The sequence below is a fragment of the Psittacula echo genome (genome assembly GCF_963264785.1).
Source record: "Psittacula echo genome assembly, chromosome: 5".
Taxonomy (NCBI): domain Eukaryota; kingdom Metazoa; phylum Chordata; class Aves; order Psittaciformes; family Psittacidae; genus Psittacula; species Psittacula echo.
Window position 1 is genome coordinate 42,479,657 of NC_137739.1, and position 23,857 is coordinate 42,503,513.

General features: G+C 39.6%; 1 protein-coding gene across 1 annotated transcript in view; it reads left to right on the top strand.

Moving 5' to 3' along the window:
• GPR176 (G protein-coupled receptor 176) overlaps positions 1 to 23,391 on the top strand; it is a 44,494-nt gene extending 21,103 nt beyond the window's left edge. The window contains exons 2-4 of the mRNA XM_080619796.1: positions 18,783 to 19,035; positions 20,456 to 20,509; positions 20,643 to 23,391. Coding sequence (XP_080475922.1) covers positions 18,783 to 19,035; positions 20,456 to 20,509; positions 20,643 to 21,750 — 1,415 coding nt within the window. The 3' untranslated portion in view covers positions 21,751 to 23,391. The remainder of the gene's footprint in view (positions 1 to 18,782; positions 19,036 to 20,455; positions 20,510 to 20,642) is intronic.
• Positions 23,392 to 23,857: the final 466 nt, after the last annotated feature.

Sequence of the window (23,857 nt, forward strand, 5' to 3'; positions counted from 1 at the left end):
ATGATAATCCAAATAGATAAAATTAAGTTTAAAGGCAGGTGAATAAGGGTTAGGTAAATGTTCTGGAAAGTGCCTGTGAAAATAGCTAAGTACTGTTATTTCATCCAGATGAACGGGTGAGCTGTACACACACTACAGTGTTAAATGCAGCATTTGTCACAATGACAGCATCATTAGTGATACAAAACTCTGAAGATTTGAAGATTACTTAGTATTCACATTTGTCATTAACTCTCTTATTTTGCATTTTGTTTACTTGCATTTCAGTAAATGTAAGAAATGTCCTACCAGGTTTGTGCTAAACCAGATAAAAACGAACCCTTGCAAATAATAATACAGATCAAAGAGTGCTGAACAACTGTCATGTCCAGGAGAGGTCTGGCTTCAGCCTGAAAGCTTCTCTTTTCTCTCCTCCCCACCTTGCACTTTTGTAGCTGGTTTAGTAACAGGTATTGCCTCCTGTACCATCTTGGCCTCTCATTACTTTGCAGAGCTGTGGTTCTTGTGGGTATTTATCATACTGAAGTGGTAATGTGAGATTAGATTTATGTTTTTTGCTTCATCCTATGAAAAAATGCAAAGACCTCACCTGTAGAGGAGTTCTGTGAAAGGTACATTGCTGCTCCAATACAGCTTTAGTAATAGGTACTGAAAATGCATTTTTAAAAACCCTGAACAATTCAAATAGTGTAAAAATACAAAATTAGTAAGTAAATTGAATGAATAATGTTCATAAGTATAACACTTGGCAGAAGGAGGATACATTCAAAGGAAAAACCAATAGCCACTAGTATCTACTGTAGCCACCAAACACAGCATGAAAACAGACTCTGTAAATCTGCATGTTTTTTAATTTGATGAAGAATGCTTAGAAACAAAAAAATTACCCCAGGAATATATATATGTGGACATGCATTTCTTCATCAACATTGGTTCAGTTTCACAGCAACATGAAATTGGTAAATAGTAAGTTAACAAAGCAAAAGTGAGAATAGAGGAAAGGGAATAATTTTAGTGCCAATTGCATTGAATTACAGTTTTTATGTATTTTCAGAGCAGTATGAATCCGGTAATTGTTTTCTCGGTGTTCATCCAAATGTGATGTATGAAAGAAACAGGAATTTAAACAGATAATGCCTTCTGGTTTCTCTGGCAGGCTGCAGAGAGGAACAGTGGGGTATCTTAACACGGGTCACACCAAGGTGTAGTTAGGTGATGTGAGGAATGTGCTGTTGATACAGCCAAGGGTCTGCTGGCTTGAACTTGGCATATGTGACATGCATACAGGGAGCACACTCTTGTACTCTTCCTTTTTTCTCCATTTGTATTTCAGAGAAATAAAAATACCTTCCTCTTTTATGGGTGACATTGGAATCACAGAATCATAGTGTTGTTAGGGTTGGAAAGGACCTTAAGATCATCTAGTTCCAACCTCCCTGCCATGGGCAGGGACACCTCACACTAAACCATGCCACCCAAGGCCTCATCCAACCTGGCCTTGAACACCGCCAAGGATGGAACATTCACAACCTCCCTGGGCAACCCATTCCAGTGCCTCACCACCCTTACAGTAAAGAACTTCCTCTTTATATCCAATCTAAACTTCCCCTGTTTGAGTTTGAACCCATTACCCCTTGTCCTGTCACTACAGTCCCTGATGAAGAGTCCTTCCCCAGCATCCTTGTAGGCCCCCTTCAGATACTGGAAGGCTGCTAGGAGGTCTCCACGCAGCCTTCTCTTCTCCAGGCTGAACAGCCCCAACTTTCTCAGCCTGTCTTCATACGGGAGGTGCTCCAGTCCCCTGATCATCCTCGTGGCCCTCCTCTGGGCTTGTTCCAACAGTTCCATGTCCTGTTTATGTTGAGGACACCAGAACTGCACACAATACTCCAAGAGGGGTCTCACGAGAGCAGCGTAGAGGGGCAGGATCACCTCCTTGGACCTGCTGGTCACGCTCCTCTTGATGCAGCCCAGGATACGGTTGGCTTTCTGGGCTGCGAGCGCACACTGCCGGCTCATGTTCATTTTCTCATTGACCAACACCCTCAAGTCCTTCTCCACAGGGCTGCTCTGAATCTCTTCTCTGCCCGACCTGTAGCTGTGCCTGGGATTGCTCCCACCCAGGTGTAGGACCTTGCACTTGGCATGGTTAAACTTCATAAGGTTGTCATCAGCCTACCTCACAAGTGTGTCAAGGTCCCTCTGGATGGCATCCCTTCCCTCTGGCGTATCAACTGAACCACACAGCTTGGTGTCATCGGCAAACTTGCTGAGGGCGCACTCAATCCCACTGTCCAGGTCACCGACAAAGATGTTGAACAAGACCGGTCCCAACACCGATCCCTGAGGGACACCACTCGTTACCGGTCTCCAGCCAGACATGGAGCCATTGACCACAACTGTTTGCATGTGGCCATCCAGCCAGTTCTTTATCCACTGAGTGGTCCACCCATCAAATTGATGTCTCTCCAATTTCGAGACAAGGATGTCATGTGGGACAGTGTCCAAGGCTTTGCACAAATCCAGGTAGATGATGTCAGCTGCTCTGCCCCTGTCCATCAGTTCCATAGCCCCATCATAGAAGGCCACCAAATTGGTCAGGCAGGGTTTCCCTTTAGTGAAGCCACGCTGGCTGTCACCAAGCACCTCCTTGTTTTTCATGTGCCTCAGCATGCCTTCCAGGAGAATCTGCTCCAAGAGTTTGCCAGGCACAGAGGTGAGACTGAGTGGTCTGTAATTCCCCGGGTCATCCATTTTCCCCTTCTTGAAAATGGGGGTTATATTTCCCTTTTTCCAGTGGTCGGGAACTTCACCTGACTGCCATGATTGTTCATTAACCTGATGAAAGGGTTGAAAGAATAGAGGGAAACTCATCATCTCCTTCATTCAGTTGTTCACAGCAGGGAGAATTAGAGATGACCTGCAAGTCCTGCTTTCCCTGTCTTTTTTTGCAGGGTCAAGAAAGCAATAAGATAGTGTTATGATCATGTTCATCTAAGTAAGTGCTGGGACAGCCAAATTAATTGACAGTGGCCTGCTTGAAGGATGAAAAGTGGCTTCAGATCTCTGTTTTGCATTTTGTTTTGTTTTTAGCTTCTGTAAGTTGGTTTATTGATAATGTAGGTCTCCTTGCATGTCCTACAGAAACTTCCATCATCTCAGCAAAGGAAAGCAAGTTATGAAATATTTTACAACTAATTTATGAATTAGGCAGCCTGGCATCAGTGGAATGACAAAAAAAAAAAAAAAAAAAATCAACAAAAAGCAACAAACAAACAAACCCAAACCCCAAAACTTCCCAATTAAGTCTTCGAATTTCCAAGGAATGGAAATAGCCCTTTGGGTCATTCCACAATTCTGAGGTGTGGTTTCAAAACATTGCAGAAAATAAAGCTACATGATTGCTGTTAATACTGTAATGAGCCATGTGGCAGAAATCATGGCCAAGTATGTGGCCTGGAAGAGAGTTGCTTTTCTTTAAAATAAACGAAACCAAACCCAAACATGTTGCAAATTAGATACAAAATAACTGATGCATTATTTAATTTAACCATTGAAACTCGAAGAAGGTTATTGATGTACTGATGATATTTCCTGGTCTGTACTGCCAGATTAAAACTTATAAGTAGGTCATTAAACAACAATTCAACATCAGTAATTATTAATGTGTGTACAACTCAAACATTAATATTGCATTAATGTTTTTGCATTTATGTATACATTAGATGCTCTGTGAAATATTTATCTAACCGTAATAGCTGTCAGTTACAACTATTAGCATATTTTACTGGTAAAGCTTGAGGTGGTAAATTAACTTTTCCATCCTTGAAATCCCAGGAGTGTTTTGTTTATTTTCTGTTGGAACACTGAGGCATGAACAAAAAATTGAATAATCTCCAGTAAAAATAATTTTATAGGAATCAGGGAAGAGTTATGTCATGCAATTCTGCTTTAGGATACAAGTGGGACACCGTTGCTCTCCTTAGTGTGCAGGTTCTGCTGTGATCTGTTGAGGTACTCAGCAAGCGATGGTAGAATGAGTCAGGGTTTAACAACATATGTCTGTATTCCTATGTAATGATTTTTTTTGCGTCATTATAGTGCTAATTTTTGAAGTTAATTTTTTATTGAGTAGGCTCCAGAGGCAGTTGTAGACTCAGTAAAATTCTGTGGGTTTTGGGGGCTTTTCTTTCTTTACTTTCAATCTAGAACATCCACTGTTTTAATTCCAAGATTGTTAACTTTACTGATGAAGTCTTCTTCTGCTGTCCTTTTAGAAAAGAGACTTCTTCTGAAGGCACTTCTCATAAACTAAAGCTTTTAAAGGAGCATAGTAGTTCATGACACTCCTACAATGTTAGCACAAAGATCCAAATGGATAACGGATGCAGAGCATCCACAGATCTTTCCATACATAGGGGTGGGTTGGCAGAACAGGGCAGAGGGTTGTACCTGTGCTAAGTATTTTTCTTGGAGAGCACTGGAGTGTTGCAGTCTGTCAGTAATAATTATCTTAATTAAAAAAAAAATAAAAAAAAAAAAAAAAGAAAAAAGGAGTGTGTGGGGGGAATAAGGAAAATGGGATCACCTTAATAGAATCTGAAAGAAGTCTGTATGCTAGTTTGCTAAAATTAAGACATTTTAATGAACATTTTGGAACATAGGTAGATATAGTTCCTGCTGTATTTATGTAATTTCCAAAATATGAGAGAGAGGTTATAACAATTGCACAATTCAAAATGACCATCACTCTGGAAACCCTCTGTTTGCTAATGTTAAACTTGTCTTTAAAGTTTACAGAGTGACCAATGTGTTTTTTCCCCACTAGACATCTGGTAACAAACTGTTTAAATGGCTATTGCTGATGAGTTGTCTCCCACTGGAAAATCAGAGAGTTGAGGTAACCTCTGACAGTAGATTGTACTGTTATTTGAGTGCCTTCTCATTAAGCATTACTTATGCTTGCATTGGCACTTTTAACACCTGAATGGCTTATTACAATGTCTCTTAGGAAAAGAGAATTTATGTAATGCCTTTTTCTTAATTTGTTGGGTTTTGTTTGTTTATATTTTAATAAAATGCTCTACTCAGATTGAATTGACATGAGAAAAACTCATGTACATATTCTTTAGTTTGTACTTGAGATTCTTTTATTATTTATTCTTAGTGTAAGCATACTGATGGTTTGCTTTTGGAACTTTCTGACAGTTTGGTAACATACTAGCAGTATTTCTATTGCGTGACTTTGTGCACCATTTACAATATTGTTGTTTGTGTTTTTTAACAATTCTGTTGGGTTTTTTTCTTCTGCAATTAATTTATCATATTTTTTTTTAAATGAGATTTGCTTGTTTGCAGTGCTAGTTTTATGTGTAGATACTTATTTTAATAAAACAACCCAAGTACATTCCAAATCCAAACAATACAACTGTGGGTTTTTTAGTTGTGGAATGATTTTGCGTTTGTATTAGTTCATGTATTTATTAAGTAACTTTTGTGGTCTTTGCTGATACAAATGAATATAAGCAGTGAAATAAAAGCTACCTCTGCAGTATTGTTGCTGTGGTCTAAGGATTTAAGCAAGGTAAGGTTTCTCAGGGGGAATAATCTATTTTGCCCTACTGAGTGGTGTAACTGGGAAAGATTAGCTATTTGAGGTGAGAAGAGTGGCTGGAAAGCTGCTCAGTGGAAAAGTACCTGGGGTGCTGGTTGATGACTGAACATGAGTCAGCTTGTGACCAGGCAGCCAAGAAGGCCAACTGCATCCCAGCCTGTTATCAGAAATAGTATAGCCAGGAGGGCCAGTGATCATCCCCCTGTACTTGGCACTGTTGAGGCTACACCTTGAATACTGTGTTCACATCGGGGCACTTCACTATATAAGAAGGGCATTGAGGTGCTGAGGTGGGATCCCAAAAAAGGCAGTGAAGCTGGGGAAGGGTCTGGAGCACAAGTGTGATGAGGAATGGCTGAGGCAACTGAGATTGAGTCTGGAGAAGAGAAGGCTCAGGGGGACCTTATTGCTCTCTACAACTACCTGAAAGGAGGTTGTAGTGAGGTGGGGGTCAGTCTCTTCTCCCACGTAATAAATGGTAGGACAAGAGGTAATGGCCTCAAGCTGCGCCAGGGGAAGTTTAGACTGGATATCAGGAAAAACTTCTTCACCGATGGGACGATGAGGTATTGGAACAGGCTGCCCAGGGAAGAGGTGGAATCACTGTCCCTGGAAGTGTTCAAAAACTGTGTAGATGAGGCCCTCAGTGACATGGTTTAGTGGTGGTCTTGGCAGTCCTGGATAATGGTTGGACTTGATGATCTTAACGGCCTTTTCCATACTACTTGATATGATGATTCTCTGATTCTACTTAAAAATGAAAAATTTGCATCCAGGCAATGGATTTATAAAGCTGCAGGGTTTTATCTGGATACCTTTCCGTTCCAAAGCTGAAATTGCCATAGATTTTTGGTATACTTTTTTGTTGCTACTTTGTGGAAGCCGAGAGAAATTGCTGGATTGTCTTTATTTTCTGGTTTTTTCCATGTAGGGTAGAGAGATCTGAAATGTTTTTACCTGATGACAGTGAATGATGCAGTACAAGAGAGGAGCAGTTACACAAATGTATCTTTCCCACCATTGTGACATGGTAGTTTTTGTAGGAAAGCAAAAGGGTAGAAGTGAGTGAGAAATACAAGCATACAAAAGCCAGCCGCTGAGATATAAATAATACATGCCTTAGTTTGTAGCAGTAGGCGGTTTGAATGTAATAAGGAGAGGTCAAAGACACAGCGATTAGCATCTCAGTTATTTGTAATTTATTGCCTGTGTCACAACAAGAAATGTTGTTTTATAGATGACTGCAGAGAACAGATGCAAGAACCCTGGAAAGCTTTGCTAATGAGCATGTATTTGTATATGTGCATAGGAAAACACAGCAAGTTGTAAGTGATTTGATACACCCACTTGCTGATTTGCCTCAGTCAAAGAAGTTGCTGTCTATTTGTGGTCCTCTTTGGTGGAAGAGATAGGATATGCATATATTGGTTTTTCTTCATGTTTCTGATGGCAGCTGCTATCTTTTATAGGGTAAGTTGTATGCTACATGTATTGGGCTCATTCAGTTTTTACACGCATATTACTCATACATGGTAGAACCTTATCAGATTTAATATGTATGTAGACAGACAATGACAAATTTTTTTTGTTTTGGAAAATGAAACTAGAAGCTAATTTTAGATTATGTTTTTCCAGCTCCATAGCTATTTTTTATGTTGAAAAATCATATTGAAATCAGTTTGATTTAATATGCTAAAAGATCTAAAAAATCCATGTATCAGCCGAAAGATTGTCTTCAGCTGCATCCATCAGCAAAACACAGGTTTAAAATTTTATACTGTATATGAATGGTTGGTGAGGGCTCCATCGTCAGCCAATACTAGGTCATACGCCCATGCTAATAAAGGAAACGTACAGCAAAATTTTGGCAGTGTTATGGCAGGTTTCAGTATAGAGTATCTTCTGCGGTGCCCAGCAACTTATGAAGTCCAAATATGGATGGCTAATTATATTTCTAACAGCAGAGATGAAAAGGAGACCTACAGTAACAACAACCATGGTACCTTCGTTTTCCATTAGGGCAGTCTCCTGGATTCTTGGAAGGTTAAAGGAAAACTTAAAAATTCTTTCCACACATCAGAGGTGTATTTGGGGTGAATCATAGAATAGTTAGGGTTAGAAAGGACCTTAAGACCATCTAGTTCCAACCCCCCCTGCCATGGGCAGGGACACCTCACACTAAACCATGCCACCCAAGGCCTCATCCAACCTGGCCTTGAACACCACCAAGGATGGAGCATTCACAACCTCCCTGGGCAACCCATTCCAGTGCCTCACGACCCTTTACTCACAGTAAAGAATTTCTTCCTTATATCCAATCTAAACTTCCCCTGTTTAAGATTGAACCCGTTACCCCTTGTCCTGTCACTTCAGTCCCTGTTGAATAGTCCCTCCCCAGCATCCTTGTAGGCCCCCTTCAGGTTGTGTGGTTTTACAGCTTGCCTTACCCTCAGAACTATTTTGTCGCTAGAGGGCATCCAGAGCTATACTTTATAAAACTTTTCTTATTCTTAAGGTCAAGAGAAATTTCAGTAGTTCTTCAGGGTGTGTAACTGAATCTGGTTCCCTTTTCTTCAGCCAACCCCAGGCATTTATGTCTCTCTCTGGATTTTGAGTCATCAGGCCTGAGTAGATAACGTATTACCCGTTGGCCTTGCTGAGGAGATAAAAAATGTGAATCAAGCTGAATTTCTGTTTTTTTTTTAATAAAACGGAAGCCATAAGCAATAATACTGGCTTTTCATAGTTATATTTGTAAAGGCACTTGAAAGGTGAATGATTGTGGCCCATCTCAGTAAGCCAAATGCTGTTCTGGTTTTAACTGTTCTCTTACAGAGAATGGACATGGGAACAGCAGTGTCTCTTGCTGGGAGGATTTTGAGCAAAGAAAAGTGAATTTGGCTATTAAAAGAGTAAAAGAAAGCAGTCTGGAGAGTAGGACTACGGAAGTCCTGCATCTGAGTTGTGTTTTAGATGGGGACTGTAGAAAAATGAGAGAAAAAGAAATTTAACAAGAGTCTCAATCAAAAATAATTTTTATAAATGAAATGCTTGATCAAAAAAATCTCAAATTTTACTTCAGGGCTCTATATGTTTTAAGGAAAAAAAAACCAACCCCAAAACACAAACACAAACCAAAACCCTACGTCTTACATTCAGTCAGGCCAGAAATGTCACTGTGATCTTGACAGTGAAGCACTTTGCTTGCCCTAAGGTATCCCATGGGAATTCATCTGTTCCCTTTGGCAAGTTGGAACAAATCCAGTTTGTTCTGTAAATACGTATTTCTTCAGTGAAATGCCTTGCTCTGGTAAATAGAATATTTTTCCATGTGATATTTAAAAAAAAAAGTATTTGATTTAAGGTCATCCTGATTTTTTTTTTTTTTTTTTTTTTTTTTTTTTTTTTTTTTTTTTTTTTTTTTCAGTTTAGAACTCATGGTGATTCAGAAGTGTGTCAGAGTCCCCAGTACATTCGGCTTCCTAGCAAGTGCTGTTTGAGCCCTTTCACAGGGCTGGGAGGAGTGAAGAGAACCATTCATTACAGTCAGCTGTGGAGGGAGGGGAAAAAAGCTTGTTTCTAAATATAATGTAATTAATCCCTCTGCACAGGATGTATTAAACATACGTAATTTCTGTCTGAAGACATCTGTGTGTAAAGAATCAAGATCCAATACACCCAGCTGGTGGCCTGGTGAATGGCTGCAAGGCAAAACTATATGGAGAATGTAATTTTGTTTCTGATAACTTTGCACTTTGGAGAAAGGAAAGCACAGTCAAACCGATGCAGAAATTATATCAGATCTTTCTTAGTCGTATAAAATGAAAAAAGAAAGTGACAAGCCTGTGGGGTAGGCCAGAAAATAATTTCTGCTCTATGAAATAGCTGTTACTATGGTGTCTTTCAGCTACAAACTCTGTAATTTCAGCTTCAATGGAGGATGAAAATTGGTGCTAATGGGTTGGAATTATTTTTTTAATCATGAGTGCAGCAAGGTAGTCTCAGTTACCAAGGAAAATATAGTCCGTCTTCCAACTACTAGTAATTACCACAGGCTTGTGCTCCTCCATTAAGTATCATTCATTTAAAATTGAGTGTATTTCTGCTTTTTTCCTCAATAAATGAGCCAGGGAAAATCACCTACCCAATAATTTAATCAAATTGTCCAGTTGGTTATATACTATTAGACAGCATAAATCTCACATATCCACTATGCTACAGCAACTAATTTCTTTTGAGTTTTGTCTTAATATCTTAAGCAAACAACTGGAAAAGTATTGGATACAGAAAAAATAATTTTCATAAGAACAGTGTTGCTAAGCCATGTCTGTGTTGTGTTCTGATCTGGTAGCATTTTATACAGATGGGAGGGTGAAGGCAGTGGGTAGTAAGGCTCTGAACAGTATAAGGGGTCATCATGTCCAGAGGGGAAGGTGGAGGGTTGTTCCTGTGTGCTGTGGATGCTGGAGCAGCTTGCAGCCCAATCCAAATGCTGGAGTTGCTCTAAAAGATGTTTTTCCACAGCCTCACAAGTGCAAAACTGTCACTCTCCTCCTGGATCTGACCTTGGCAGGTCATGCAGGGAGGTCCAAGGTCCTGCAGGTTTCTCCTGGAAGAACCTATTAGGGAGTGAGGCTGGCCTTGTTAACAAAGCAAAGTTGAGCTGCATCTGCAACATGAAAAGTCACAGCTTGGTGACTGCACCAAAGTGCCTGCATATGGATTGCAGGTGCATATGGGGTAAGTCAGACAAAAGGGACCATCTGAAGAGAGGTGCCTGGATGTATATAGGAACGCTACCAACAGACATGGCTACAGGCTGTCTACAAAGATATATCAGTAGAGGGCATTGTTATTTAAAAACAAATCTTAAACATGCTTGCTTCCTGTGTTGACTGCTGTTTACAGTTATGTTCAGCACCATGATCAGGGGAGCTCAAGTTAATTGCTGTGTTGCTTGACATCATCTTGTGTAAGATGTGCTACTATTGCATGACCTCAGCCATTTTCTGACATACAGGTTCAATATGGCCATTTTCTGAGTTCCTTATGAAACAACGGGGCAAAAGCTATTCCCCTTGTACCAGGGATGATGAACAACGACAGACTGGCTGTTCAGAAAAATTACCTGCTTTCACTTGCATCTCAAGCCTTGTAGTGTTTTAGTAACAACATCAGATTTCCTCTCTGAGAGTGACTGGCATAAAGCCTCATGTAAGAAAGGCCAGATGATTCACTAGATGTGATACCTGCTTGGCAAAGATGATGTGGGATCTAGTACTTCTGCTAATGATTTCATGTACATTGATGATGATATCCAGTCTTTTTAGATGTTCTATATCTATTTCCTTTATTTCTATTTCCTTTCTCTATAGAGGAGGTAAAAACATTGGTCCTCATGTCATGGGGGACTCTCATGGGATCATGTAAAGTCCTTGGGTTTAAAAATTTTTGCTTATATAGAATCATAGAATAGTTAGGGTTGGAAAGGACCTTAAGATCATTTAGTTCCAACCCCCCTGCCATGGGCAGGGACACCTCACACTAAACCATGCCACCCGAGGACTCATCCAACCTGGCCTTGAACACCGCCAAGGATGGAGCATTCACAACCTCCCTGGGCAAACCATTCCAGTGCCTCACCACCCTTTACTCACAGTAAAGAATTTCTTCCTTATATCCAATCTAAACTTCCCCTGTTTAAGTTTTAACCCATTACCCCTTCTCCTGTCACTACAGTCCCTGATGAAGAGTCCATCCCCAGCATCCTTGTAGGCCCCCTTCAGATACTGGAAGGCTGCTCTGAGGTCGCACACTGAAGCCGGCTCATGTTCATTTTCTCATCGACCAACACCCCCAAGTCCTTCTCCGCAGGGCTGCTCTGAATCTCTTCTCTGCCCAACCTGTAGCTGTGCCTGGGATTGCTCCCACCCAGGTGTAGGACCTTGCACTTGGCATGGTTAAACTTCATAAGGTTGGCATCAGCCCACCTCACAAGCGTGTCAAGGTCCCTCTGGATGGCATCCCTTCCCTCCGGCGTATCAACCGAACCACACAGCTTGGTGTCATCGGCAACCTTGCTGAGGGCGCACTCAATCCCACTGTCCATGTGTCGTGGTTTAAGCCCAGGCCGTAAATCAGAACCATGCAGTCCACTACCCCCCCCCCCACCTTTCTTCCCCCCACTCCTGGAGGGATGGGGAGGAGAATCAAAAGAATGCAGCTCCCACGGGTTGAGATAAGAACAGTTTAATAACTAAGGTATAACACAAATCACTACTGCTACCACTAATAGTAATAATGATAAAGGAAATAACAAGCAAGAGAATACAACCGCTCACCAACCAGTACCTCACCCCCACCCTGCCATGATCCAGCGCTTCCGGGGACTCTCACTTCTACATCCTGGGCATGACGTGCTGTGGTATGGAATACCTCTTTGGTTAGTTTGGGTCAGGTGTCCTGTCCCTGCTTCCTCCCGGCTTCTCCTCCTCCCTGGCAGAGCATGAGACTCACAAAGTCCTTGGTCAGGGTAAACATTCTGACCCACAACTGAAAACATCAGCTTTATCATATTATTCTCAGGTCGAAAGTCAAAACACAACACTGCACCAGTAGAAAAAATGACTGCTACTGCTAAACCAGGACAAAGATGTTGAACAAGACCGGTCCCAACACCGCTCCCTGAGGGACACCACTCATTACCGGTCTCCAGCCGGACGTTGAGCCATTGACCACAACTCTTTGTGTGTGGCCATCCAGCCAGTTCTTTATCCACCGAGTGGTCCACCCATCAAATTGATGTCTCTCCAATTTAGAGACAAGGATGTCGTGTGGGACAGTGTCGAACGCTTTGCACAAGTCCAGGTTCAGATGACGTCAGCTGCTCTACCCCTGTCCATCAGTTTTGTAGCCCCATCATAGAAGGCCACCAAATTGGTCAGGCAGGATTTCCACTTAGTGAAGCCACGCTGGCTGTCACCAACCACCTTGTTGTTTTTCATGTGCCTTAGCATGCCTTCCAGGAGAATCTGCTCCAAGATTTTGCCAGGCACAGAGGTGAGACTGACTGGTCTGTAATTCCCCGGGTCATCCATTTTCCCCTTCTTGAAAATGGGAGTTATATTTCCCTTTTTCCAGTTGTCAGGAACTTCACAATATTTTCACAATAAGTAAAACAAACTGGTCCCTTAGGCACCGTGATTCAAAAAGTTAGTAACTATAAAAAGATTTGTATTCCTCCGATGGATAGGGCAGTAAATCTGGACATTCTTTTTTTTTCAGTTTTTTTAAATTTCCTAGCTTAGGTTTCAAAGGTAATGCTTTACATTTGTCATGTTTTCCTGACATGGGAGCAATCCAAGGTCCTGAAGTTGCAGGCACAATATTCTTTAAACTTTTTTCCTTCTAAGGAGCCTAAAGAGTTTCAGGTTCTTTGAGGATATCCATTTTAAAATAGAGGCAAGGAATTCAGACAGGTTGACTGTACTTGAGCAAAATAAGTGGGTTTGGTTGTTTCCTTGGTTGGCTGAAATGATCATGGTGGCTGTTGAAGGACTGTAGTTTATCAAAAGGGAGAAAATGATTGTTGCTGCCCAGAAATCATGTCTGTTTAATGGGACAATAAGTACAAAAAGTGAGTTCGGAAAAAGTGGCAGTGGGTATGAAGAAGTGGAGAATTACCAGTGCAGCATTTTCTTATCTCCCTTCAGTAGGCATATGTAAGAGAAATGCATGTGGGTATCCTAGACTTTAGCATGATGCAATTAATTTAGAGTCTGCCCACAGACAATAAATTTATAAAGTACTAAGGGCAACAGTAAAAAAAGTCAGAAATGGCATTATATTAATGATTATTTACCGAAGTGATTTTGACATTACAAATACCACCATAGCACACAAGTTCTGCTTGCTGTAAGAACAATTTTAAATTTCTTCAAATATGTTTCCTAACTTTACTCCATCTTCACAACAAGGCAGAGTAGCTGCTGTCAGTAGATTGTTTAGGCAGGTGTTGGCCTTGGCAATACTGCAATATTGCAGACTTGGCAATCCTAGGCAATACTGCAACAAAAGTCAATGGCTTACCTGTTTTTACAAGGAAATCTTATGTTCATTTTCTGGGACTAAGCTGCTATGAGCTAACTCCTTCCCTAAAATCTCTTCTACTGTGTAACTATGTACTTTTTTGGGAGCAAAACCACACTAAATAAACACTCTAAAAATCCAGTATAATTTACATCTATACTGAAATGCTTTGCAACTAGCTACTCTGTACTGAGCAAATTTGTGCTTGATGCAGTTCAGTAGAGCCAAGTTTGGTGATCAGAGCTCCACGCTGATAAGTCTTTTACATAGTATAGTTCTAAATCAATACTTATGATGAAAGTAGGAATATGTGATTGGGAATTTTAAGAATAGCAGTTAGAAATATAATTTTAAAATTAAGGAGATCACCTGTTTTATGAAGTAAAAAAAAAAAAAAAGTTTGGTATACAGCAGACCTTGTTCCAAGGTAGTTCTCTTGCATCAGACACTTCATGTTGGATGTAAAACATCTGATTGCACATGTGCACAAACTGAAAAGGAAATAAATATGTTAAAAAAACCCAAATTAAGTTATTGACCACTCTTTTTATCACTGAATTTTGACACTGGCAACTAGAATGTAAAAAAAGGTTAGATATGGTTTAGGGACATTCTAATTTTCATCTGTAAAAGCAATTCTGACAGTCTGATGACTATATTTTTTTGAACTAAAATACACAAGAATTATAAAGAATTACAATAATTTGTTCTTGCTTGAGCAGGGGTTTGGTCCAGATGATCTTTAGAGGTGCCTTCTACCCTCAACAATTCTGTGATAAAGTTAGACATTTTTTCCAGCTGTGTAAGCCAACATATATCCTGACAGATCCCTGTTCCTTCTGGAGATGAATAAGTAAACAACATACGTGTTAATATAAGAAGGATATTTGATAGCTACCTATCAGGGGTTGCCAAAAATATTTCCAGTGAACCACTTTTTGAGTGAGATTTGTCTTTTAGCATAGTAAGTTCAGTGGAAAAAACCCTTCCTTAAAATACCTCAGAAAACAGTATGAAAGAAAGAGGTTGAGGGTTGGGAATGTAATCATCCTGGTGTTTCAACAAGGGAGGTTTTTCCAGTTCATCATGCTGTGACTTTTTCAGTTAATTTTTTATTTTAATGGCCCAGTTCCTAAACTTTTTGATTGCTTCCCATATTCTTTTGTTAGAAAGAGGGCTGCCACTTCCTTCCTGTAACCCTGCATGGAGTGTGGGTGGGGTGGGCAGAGGCTCTTTGCTGGGAAAGATGGCTGGATTCTGAGAACCCCGCGCTGGGTAGGAGAAAAATCAGAAAGCAGAGGAAAGCAATGTGGACTTTGTTTTGATTCAATTACGTTAACATTCAATTAATGTTAACAAAAATGTAAGATGAATGTCAAACCCAGCTAATGGATTGTGTTCCATGTGTTAGTCGACAAAGAGCTTATTTCTTCTTCCTTTTCTTTTTTTTTTTTTTCCATGATTGCATGGCAAATGCATTTGTTTTAAGTAACTGTCTCTGGTTTCCATGGGGATTGTCCTTCTGTTTGTTAGAAGTATTATTAAGAATCTTTCATGTTATTTGAATTACTAAGAGCTAGTATTTCAAAACTAGCTCACCTGTTGATGCCTGCATCAATGCTTTGTGTCAGGCAGTGAAATCCAAGGAGAGTACGACTTGAAAGAGAAACGGAAGTATTTTTTGCTGCTTTGAATCAGACTAATGTATTCTGATAACATTTCACGCTCAGAGAATGTTACTCCTTGCAGATACAGGGAACGTGGAACACTACAAAGGTTATGCTTGTGCTTGGACCTTTGTATTTACTTTCTTGGTGTACTTTTATGCAACTTCATGTACTCTATGGCTGCTTATCTGTGATACCTCTCAATTAACAGTAGGGCATGACTGGAAACAACCATCTTTTCAAATCTGAATACAGTGGAATTGGTGTATAGTACATGGAGATTTTATTGAATGTTGATAGTTACAGTAATAGAAGAGGATAAAATGAACTCTGTTTAACCTTGTTTGGCAGGCTTTAAACGTGGAAAGAGCTGCTTCTCATGTAGTGATTACCTATTTCCTATTCCTCTCTTTTAGTCTGAGAATTTTGCAAAGGCACAGAGAAGGTGCATACTTACCTCCTGCTCACTTAGTCCGTCTGTTGATAAGTTCGTCAAGTAATGTCACGTGTAGTAAGCATTTTACGTTCACATAGCTCATTCTCTGAGAAGACCAAAAAAATGCCTTTCCTTTTTAAATGAAAACACTTCATCTTTTTTAGTTGTGGAATTCTGTACAATGAATATGGGATATGCTTTGTCACATGTGATCAATTATAAGTAACACTCGTGTCCTGGGCGGTACTGACTTCAAGGAAACAGCAAGATGCTACATTTTCCAGCTGCTACATTTTCCAGCTGCTTGTTCAGTCCAGCTTTCCCTGGATGCCTCCCAGCTAACCAGTACAATCCAGTTATGGAGTTTGAATCCAAGGTTATGTAGCCCTAGAGCAGTTATCAAGCAGAAATATCTCAAAAACTAACTCATGGTAGAAAACGACAGTTTTGCCCATTGTAGGAGTGTGCAACAGCCTCTAGTACAGTTTTAAGTCAAGGAGAATACTGGTGTTAGACTAGCGTCTTTCACAGGATCAACAGTGAATGACTAATACATACAGAGCAGAAAAGTGCCTCTAGACATTGTGAAAAGGCTCAGAGTGCAATTGCTATAATGTTTGTTAAATTACCTTGTTGCCTGGAATGTCGTTATCCTTTTCCATGGAAAGGAGTTGCTGGGGAGAGGTGAGAAGCAACAAAATGGGAAATGCATGCAGTTTTGTTCTGAAGCTTCAATATTTATTCAATATTTAATGCTGTGCAAGTTTCTGGTGTAATATTTTTTCTCTGAGTAGGTGGCTTTGAGATGCGTGGAGGGCAATATTTGATTTGAAGGCATTAGCAGAAAGATTTACCAGTCTATGTTGAAGCTGATCTGGTTCATCAAGTTACTCATAGTTGCAAGTAAAAAAGTAATGTTTCCCTGAGACATATTCACTCACTAACTTTCAAGTGGACAGTTCTCTCTGCTAATCCGTTCTTTCCCTTTCAGGCTCTGACTTTATTGTGTCTGTCTAAGGAGTTCTTCCTGATCTTAGAACTAGTATTTCTATTTTACACTTTATTCTTTCCACTTCTATTTAGGATTAGTCAGCACCAGGGCTAATTTTATTTCTTTGTGACTCTGATGTACAAATGACAATATGATGTAATTTGTAGAAGGAATTCAACAGTTTAATATGTGTAGTCTTGAATGAAACTCCTCTGTAGGACCCTGAAGAATAGCTCAGGAGTTCTCTAGCAGCTTCTGAAGTATTAATGAAAAACCCTCTTATTTCTTTTATTTTTTCCATTATTCATTTATATTCATTCTAATGGAGGTGAAACTTGCTTTGGAAGTAGGATTACAAAATCAGTGCAATTCAAACCAGATGAAAGATTCAAGTTAAAAACCAAACTAACCAAACAAAAAAAACCCAACCCAGCTCCTCCCCTATTCCAGGGCACTGTAATAACATATGTGAGAAGTATTTCTTTAATAACTGGAGAGTTAGAGATATTCTTGAAAGCAAGTGGTTTGGTTGACTGAATATCTCCTAGCAACTTAGGAAGCTTTAAATATAACTGATCAAATACTGCCTGTGAATTACATTGTCAAGCCCAAAGCACCTGCCAAAACTAGATGATGATTCCATTCTTTAAAACACATCAGATAGTAAATACGTAACTCAATATTTTGTCAGCTACCAAAAAGAAATTTGCATAAGACACAACACAGTATATAGAAAATTGAATTCCAAATTCAAGAACTGCAGGCTGAAATAGCATGTCTGTGAGGTAGATTTTGAAGTTAATGCTGCATGCTTCTATTGAAGTGGTGCACGGTTTTATCAAGAAGCTAAACTTGACTTTCTGGTATTTCTTAGTACTTGCCATTTGGTATACACATCAGCCATGTGAACAAGAATATGACCTTGCTGGCATTTTATATGGGGGTTTTTATTGGTTTAGAGGAAAAATCAAGCCAAAAAATGGTAGTTTCAATGGAGAAAAGTAGGGGGGACTGCAGCTGCTTTTTCATATCTCAATCAGCAGCTTAAGATGCTGTTTTCTCTCACTGTGTATATTTGACTTTTCTCTGTACTTCTGCTTCACAGTCAGCCATTCACCCTAGTTGAAACAAATGTGTAGGGCTTGAATATCCAAAAGTGAGTTGCCTTCTGTGTTTACTTTTGTGAAGTTATGTGCATTGAGACTTTTTTTTCTTTTTTTGCCTCCCCCGTTTACTTCAATAGAATCATAGAATCATAGAATTTTTGTTTAATTGCAGGTCATTAGGTATATATAGAAACTCTTGGGGGGACAAAAAAAGGACAAAATTCTTCTGGATGTGGTTTCACACAGGCCTGTCTGTGTCACTGAAGTGGCCAGTGGAAAAAGCAAGCTGCTGTGATGCACTTACAGAGCACAGAGACAAACAGATTAAAACTAATTTATATTTCAATTATCTTTACGTTTACTTGCAGTGTATTTTTATCTTTTAAAAAGAATTATGCACTAATTAGTAAAATATGAAAACTTTAGCAAATTCATATATTTGAATATTCAGGATGGCTCATTTAATGCAGGAGTTAACATAAGCATCTAAAAAGCATGGTTTGGATATCCTATTTAAGCATTTTCCTCAGAAATTCTCTAGTTCATTCATCATTAGAAGTTGGGAAGAAATAGCTGGGGAATAATTGTTTTCACTCATCTGAATTATAAAGCCACTAGTCATTACAGACTGTTTAGTTTGAGCAGTGTGATGGTTCAAATCAGTGACTCCTGGCAAACTCCAAACAAGTATTTTTGTTTGCAGTACTAGGGAACATTCAGAACTGTAAAAATTATTGTTGGGTTTGGGGGTGGAAGGGGTTGGTTGGTTGCTTGTTTGTTTGTGTTGGAACTAGATGATCTTAAGGTCCTTTCTAAATCTAAGTATTCTATGATTCTATGATTTTTATTTGTGCTTTACCTTTCCTGTCTCTACTCACAGGTAACATCATGATGCTGTGGTCAACTTGCAGGACATCAGTACTTAAGTCTGTAACAAACAGACTCATTAAGAATTTGGCCTGCTCGGGGATCTGTGCCAGCCTAGTCTGTGTGCCTTTTGACATTGCTCTTAGTGCCAGTCCACACTGCTGCTGGTGGATCTATACGATGCTCTTCTGCAGAATTGCCAAGTTTCTGCACAAAGTCTTCTGCTCAGTGACCATCCTTAGTTTTCCAGCCATTGCTCTTGACAGGTAAGAGAGAAAATTTGCCAGGATCCTTGATTTTTCTTTCTTATTTCTCCCTTTGAAACCCTTTTATATCTTTCATATTGATCTGTGAGTGCTTTTCTCACAGTGTACAGCTTCTTTCTAGAACATATTGGCATATTTTTCTCTGTAACATCAAAACCCTTTATTTTTCAGTTTACTCTGATATCTCTGAACAATTATAAAGGACTTTGAGTCTATAGATTTGTCTTCAGAGAAGTTTTTATCCTTTCTTTCTTGTTGACAATTTTTGTTCAGTAATGGAACTTGAAAGCAGACAACTTCAGACTATAGATAAGGTGCATTTTTAACTGTGGAAGTTGAAAGCCATTGCCTGTTAGAAGAATTTACCAATGCCTGAGGTAAATTAGCTATCTATTTCAAATTTCAAATGTAGATTTATTTAAAAAAATCCCCCAGTATTAATACAATCAGAATTAAATCTGAGAGGTTTTGTATATAGAAGATGAGGCTAAATCAAAAGTGGCCCTTTGGATTGTCTTAAGTTTTTGGATTCAGTTCAGTTTGCTTATTATTATTAGCCTTATTACACCTAAATGAACAGCTCTAACATCTTGTCAGTGACAGTAAGTATATATTTTTAAGGAAAGGTAGATACTGGTTTAATACAGTTTACATTACTGAACCAGTGCATTTATACATGTTACATAAAATTATTGTTAGTCTGTTACTGTGTCTCACCACACGATACATTAGCTCTGCCAAACTAAACTCTATACCTAATAAAGTGGTATGTCTCTTACTTGAGTGTTAATGCCTTGATAAATGCAGTATCACTCTGTAATGCATACCAGTGTTGGCACTGGAATAGCATATCATTTGCCCTTCACCAGTAAAACTTGCAATCTTACTCACAAAAAGCACAAACTACTTCTGCTTATAATGGTAAGTGTGAAAGGGTAGGTTTGTCACGAAAATTCTGTGAGCTTAAAAGTCTACAGTAGTAAGCAAGCAATGAAGCAGTGCCTGAAATCTGAAGTGCATGTTTTAATGCACACAGACTGTTCACTGTTTGGTCTTTTGCTCAGGGCCTTGCCATACAGAGCTTCTGCAGAACAAAACCTCTTTGTACTTCCAGTAGAGGGGTACATGTAATTTGTGACCAACAGCTTTTTCCAGATATCCAGAGAAAAAAATCTATCATAAAGCAGGCTTTCAAATTAACTATGAGTATGACCTTTCAATGCAACATACCTACGCCTCAATCACGTTTTCTGAGATTTTGTGCTGTGTGAAATATACTGTCCAGTTTACAAGTAAATAATGAAAGCTTCAAAATAATGTTCAAATGCATGAGCTGAAGTGATACAGTTCCACTTACTGAAAGAATCTTTTGCCACCATAATGTGATCCTGAAGTTTGACTATTCACTTTTTTTCCACAGACAGGCCAGCAAAGGCATTCTCTTTTTGTTCCTTTTTTTTCCCCTCATAAGCAGGTAGGTAGTTGGCAACCCAGTTAAGGGTTTGGGGCATTTTGCTGAGAAGCTTCTCCTAACCATTATGCTCATTACAGATTTCACTTTTTGCATTGAATCAGTTGTAATTTTATTTTGTTTTATTTTTTGACAGGTACTACTCTGTTTTATACCCTCTGGAAAGAAAAATATCTGATGCAAAATCCCGAGACCTGGTTATCTATATCTGGGCCCATGCAATAGTGGCCAGCATTCCAGTATTTGCTGTAACCAACGTGTCTGATATTTATGCCATGTCCACCTGTTCTGAATCTTGGAGTTACTCCCTTGGCCACCTGATATATGTCATCATCTATAACATCACCACAGTGATTGTACCAGTGGCTGTGGTATTTCTCTTTATGATTCTTATTCGCAGGGCACTGAGTGCCAGCCAGAAGAAAAAAGTCATCATAGCTGCATTAAGGACCCCTCAGAATACAATTTCTATCCCTTATGCCTCCCAGCGAGAAGCTGAGCTTCATGCCATGCTGCTTTCCATGGTTATGATATTTATTTTCTGCAGTGTCCCCTATGTAACTTTGGTGATTTACCGCACCATACTCAATATTTCAGATATTTCAGTCTTCTTGTTCCTCACTGCCATCTGGTTGCCCAAGGTCTCTTTGCTGGCCAATCCTTTGTTATTTTTAACTGTGAACAAATCAGTACGAAAGTGCTTAGTGGGGACACTAGTACAGCTGCACCAAAGGTATAGCAGGAGAAATATTGTCAGCTCAGGTGGTTTTGCAGATGCTAATCTGGAGCCCAGTGTCCGTTCAGGAAGCCAGCTTCTGGAGATGTTTCATATCGGGCAACAACAAATCTTCAAGCCAACAGAAGATGAGGAGAATGAGACCAAATCTGTTGGTGCTGGTGACTCGGAACAGAAGGAAATTCCTACCAGCAGTTTAGAGGTGGGAGAGACTTTGGTTCACAAATTTATACCACAGACAATTGCAGACTCTACAGCTCAGGTGGCGCCAGCTGTGGACACAGAAGCTGATACGGTAAATGACAAGTATTCCCTGCAGGTTGGTTTTGGACCCTTTGAGCTGCCTCCCCAGTGGCTCTCAGAAAACCGAAACTGTAAGAAGCGACTCCTGCCTCCTTTGGGGAATACCCCTGAAGAGCTAATCCAGACAAAACAGCCTAAGTGTAAAGCAGAAAGAAAAATCAGCAGAAACAATAAAGTCAATATCTTTCCCAAGGTGGATTCTTAGTAGGAGCAGGAGCTTTAGGTGACAGAGGAAAGTCACCTTCTGTTGTATGTGTGATCCCATGGATCTTTGTTATGCTGAAATTTGTTACAGGCTGATTTTTTGTTTGTGCCAAATATAATTTAAACAAACAAAGGGAAAAAAACATACAAGTGTTCCTTATTAATATGTTTTCATGAAAATAATACATCAAGAGATGGTGGTTCTTAATTTTATCTGTGAAAACCCTACAATGATACCTGCCTGATTAACTTTCAAAAAGTACATATGGCTTTGGGAATGCTTTGTATGGCCGAAAAATGAAAATAGTGGCAGTTTGCTGGGAAGCCTCATGTTGTATTAAAATGGACTGTGTCAAAGTAACTTCATAGAAAAGGCTGTAGGTAGCAGAAGACAGATGCAAAATGGGTAAGTCCTAACCTGCTGTAAATAGACAAAGCAAGGTTCTGCACATCTCATCAATGAAGTAAGATGGACTATTAAGTACATCTGTTTTCAGTTAAGCCCATTTCTTAAATCAGTGTTAAAAATAAAACTCCCGTGACTTTTTGCACAAAGTGGTTACCAAGTATCTATCTGCACTCTTTTTTTGGCCTAGAAGAACCCTTCCACACAGCCAAAAATGCCCAAATAATCATGTGTGTCAAACCTGAGAAAGATGTTTTTTTGGTTTGGTTTTTTTTTTTTTTTTTTAAGGAAAGCATATAGTCTTGTAGTTTTAAATAAAAACTGGATTGGAGACCATGCAGGACAAAATACTGACTCCAGTAAACAAATATGCATGTGCCAAGGGCATAAACAAAACACTTTGATCCTGTGATAAAGGACATATACGAATGTCCCAACAGTGTAATGTATGTATTTGTGTAAGTAACCAAACTGTCAGCCTTCATGTAGACTCATCTGCTGGTGCACTGTGCTGTTTTCTTACAGGAAGGCTAGTAATGAAAGAAACTGCTGAGTGAGGAAGCTGATATCAGACCCCAAAAGGCAAGGCTTATTAATGTCGTTGCTCACCACTGTCAGAGGCAAGGAGGTTTTTCTTCTATTTCCACAGATACAGATACCAACCCCACTTGTCTCACAGTGTAGATCACCCAGTGCGTTAAAAAGAGACTTTCAAATCTGGTGCCCAATTCCTGAATCAGAGTCACACCCTCAGCACACCAGCTTTCTAGGACAGTTCAGGCATTGTACTGTAGCTTGTCCCCCATCATCACAGGCATATTGTCTCGTTTATGCTGAATGTGAATTTTAAACTGTATCAGTCTGCTGATAGATGACCTGATATTGTTGTATCCCTGGCATTTTAACCCTTGTTCAGTTGCGAGTAATCTTTCCTTCTTCCTGATCTGCGTTCACTGATGCGTCTCTGGGTAGTTTCTTAAAAGCACAATCTAGTAACGTCCTTGTGGTTATCCTGTAATTTAGCCCCTTGGTGCATGCCGACCCTTTATCTGTAGTTACTGTCTGTTTATGAAAGTAGTTTTCTTTAAAGCATACTTTTAAAAGGACAAAGTGAAAAATCTTGCCAAGTTCACAGTAACTTACTAAATCCAACCTGTCATTGCTAAAAGTGAGAAAAAATTCTGCTGAAGCAGGTTTTGGAGAAGTACCTGTTCTTCCTTTGGTTTGGAGAAAGTCAGCAGCTTCTGATGTCTCCAAGGTGGTGGATTTCTACAAGGTATTAAAAGCAAATGTTTTAATAAAATTGTATTTAAAGAAAAAAATATAAATTACTGTGTAAATGATGTTTTTCCTCCATTTCCTCTTTGTTTTCAGTGCACTTCACTTCTTGCTAGTTTACAAACTTCTCAGCTTGGGAGTGAGGAGCAGTCTTCAGTGGGCCCAGATGGGTGGTGGGCATCCCAGCTGCCCTTCTTCTTAGATACAGAGAGGAGAAGGCAGACATAGCTTGCCTGAAATCAGGCAGAAGAAATATTCAAGGAAAAGGTGTTCCTTCTGTGGCAGAGGTAGAGAAAGTACCACAGCAGACATATTTTAAGTGTTAGAAAGTTATTTAATGGAGTGTTTCTTCTGCCAAAGTATAGTGAAAAAACAGATGCCACTCAAAAAAATCTTCAAAACCTCAAAAGTAGAGTAGGAGTTG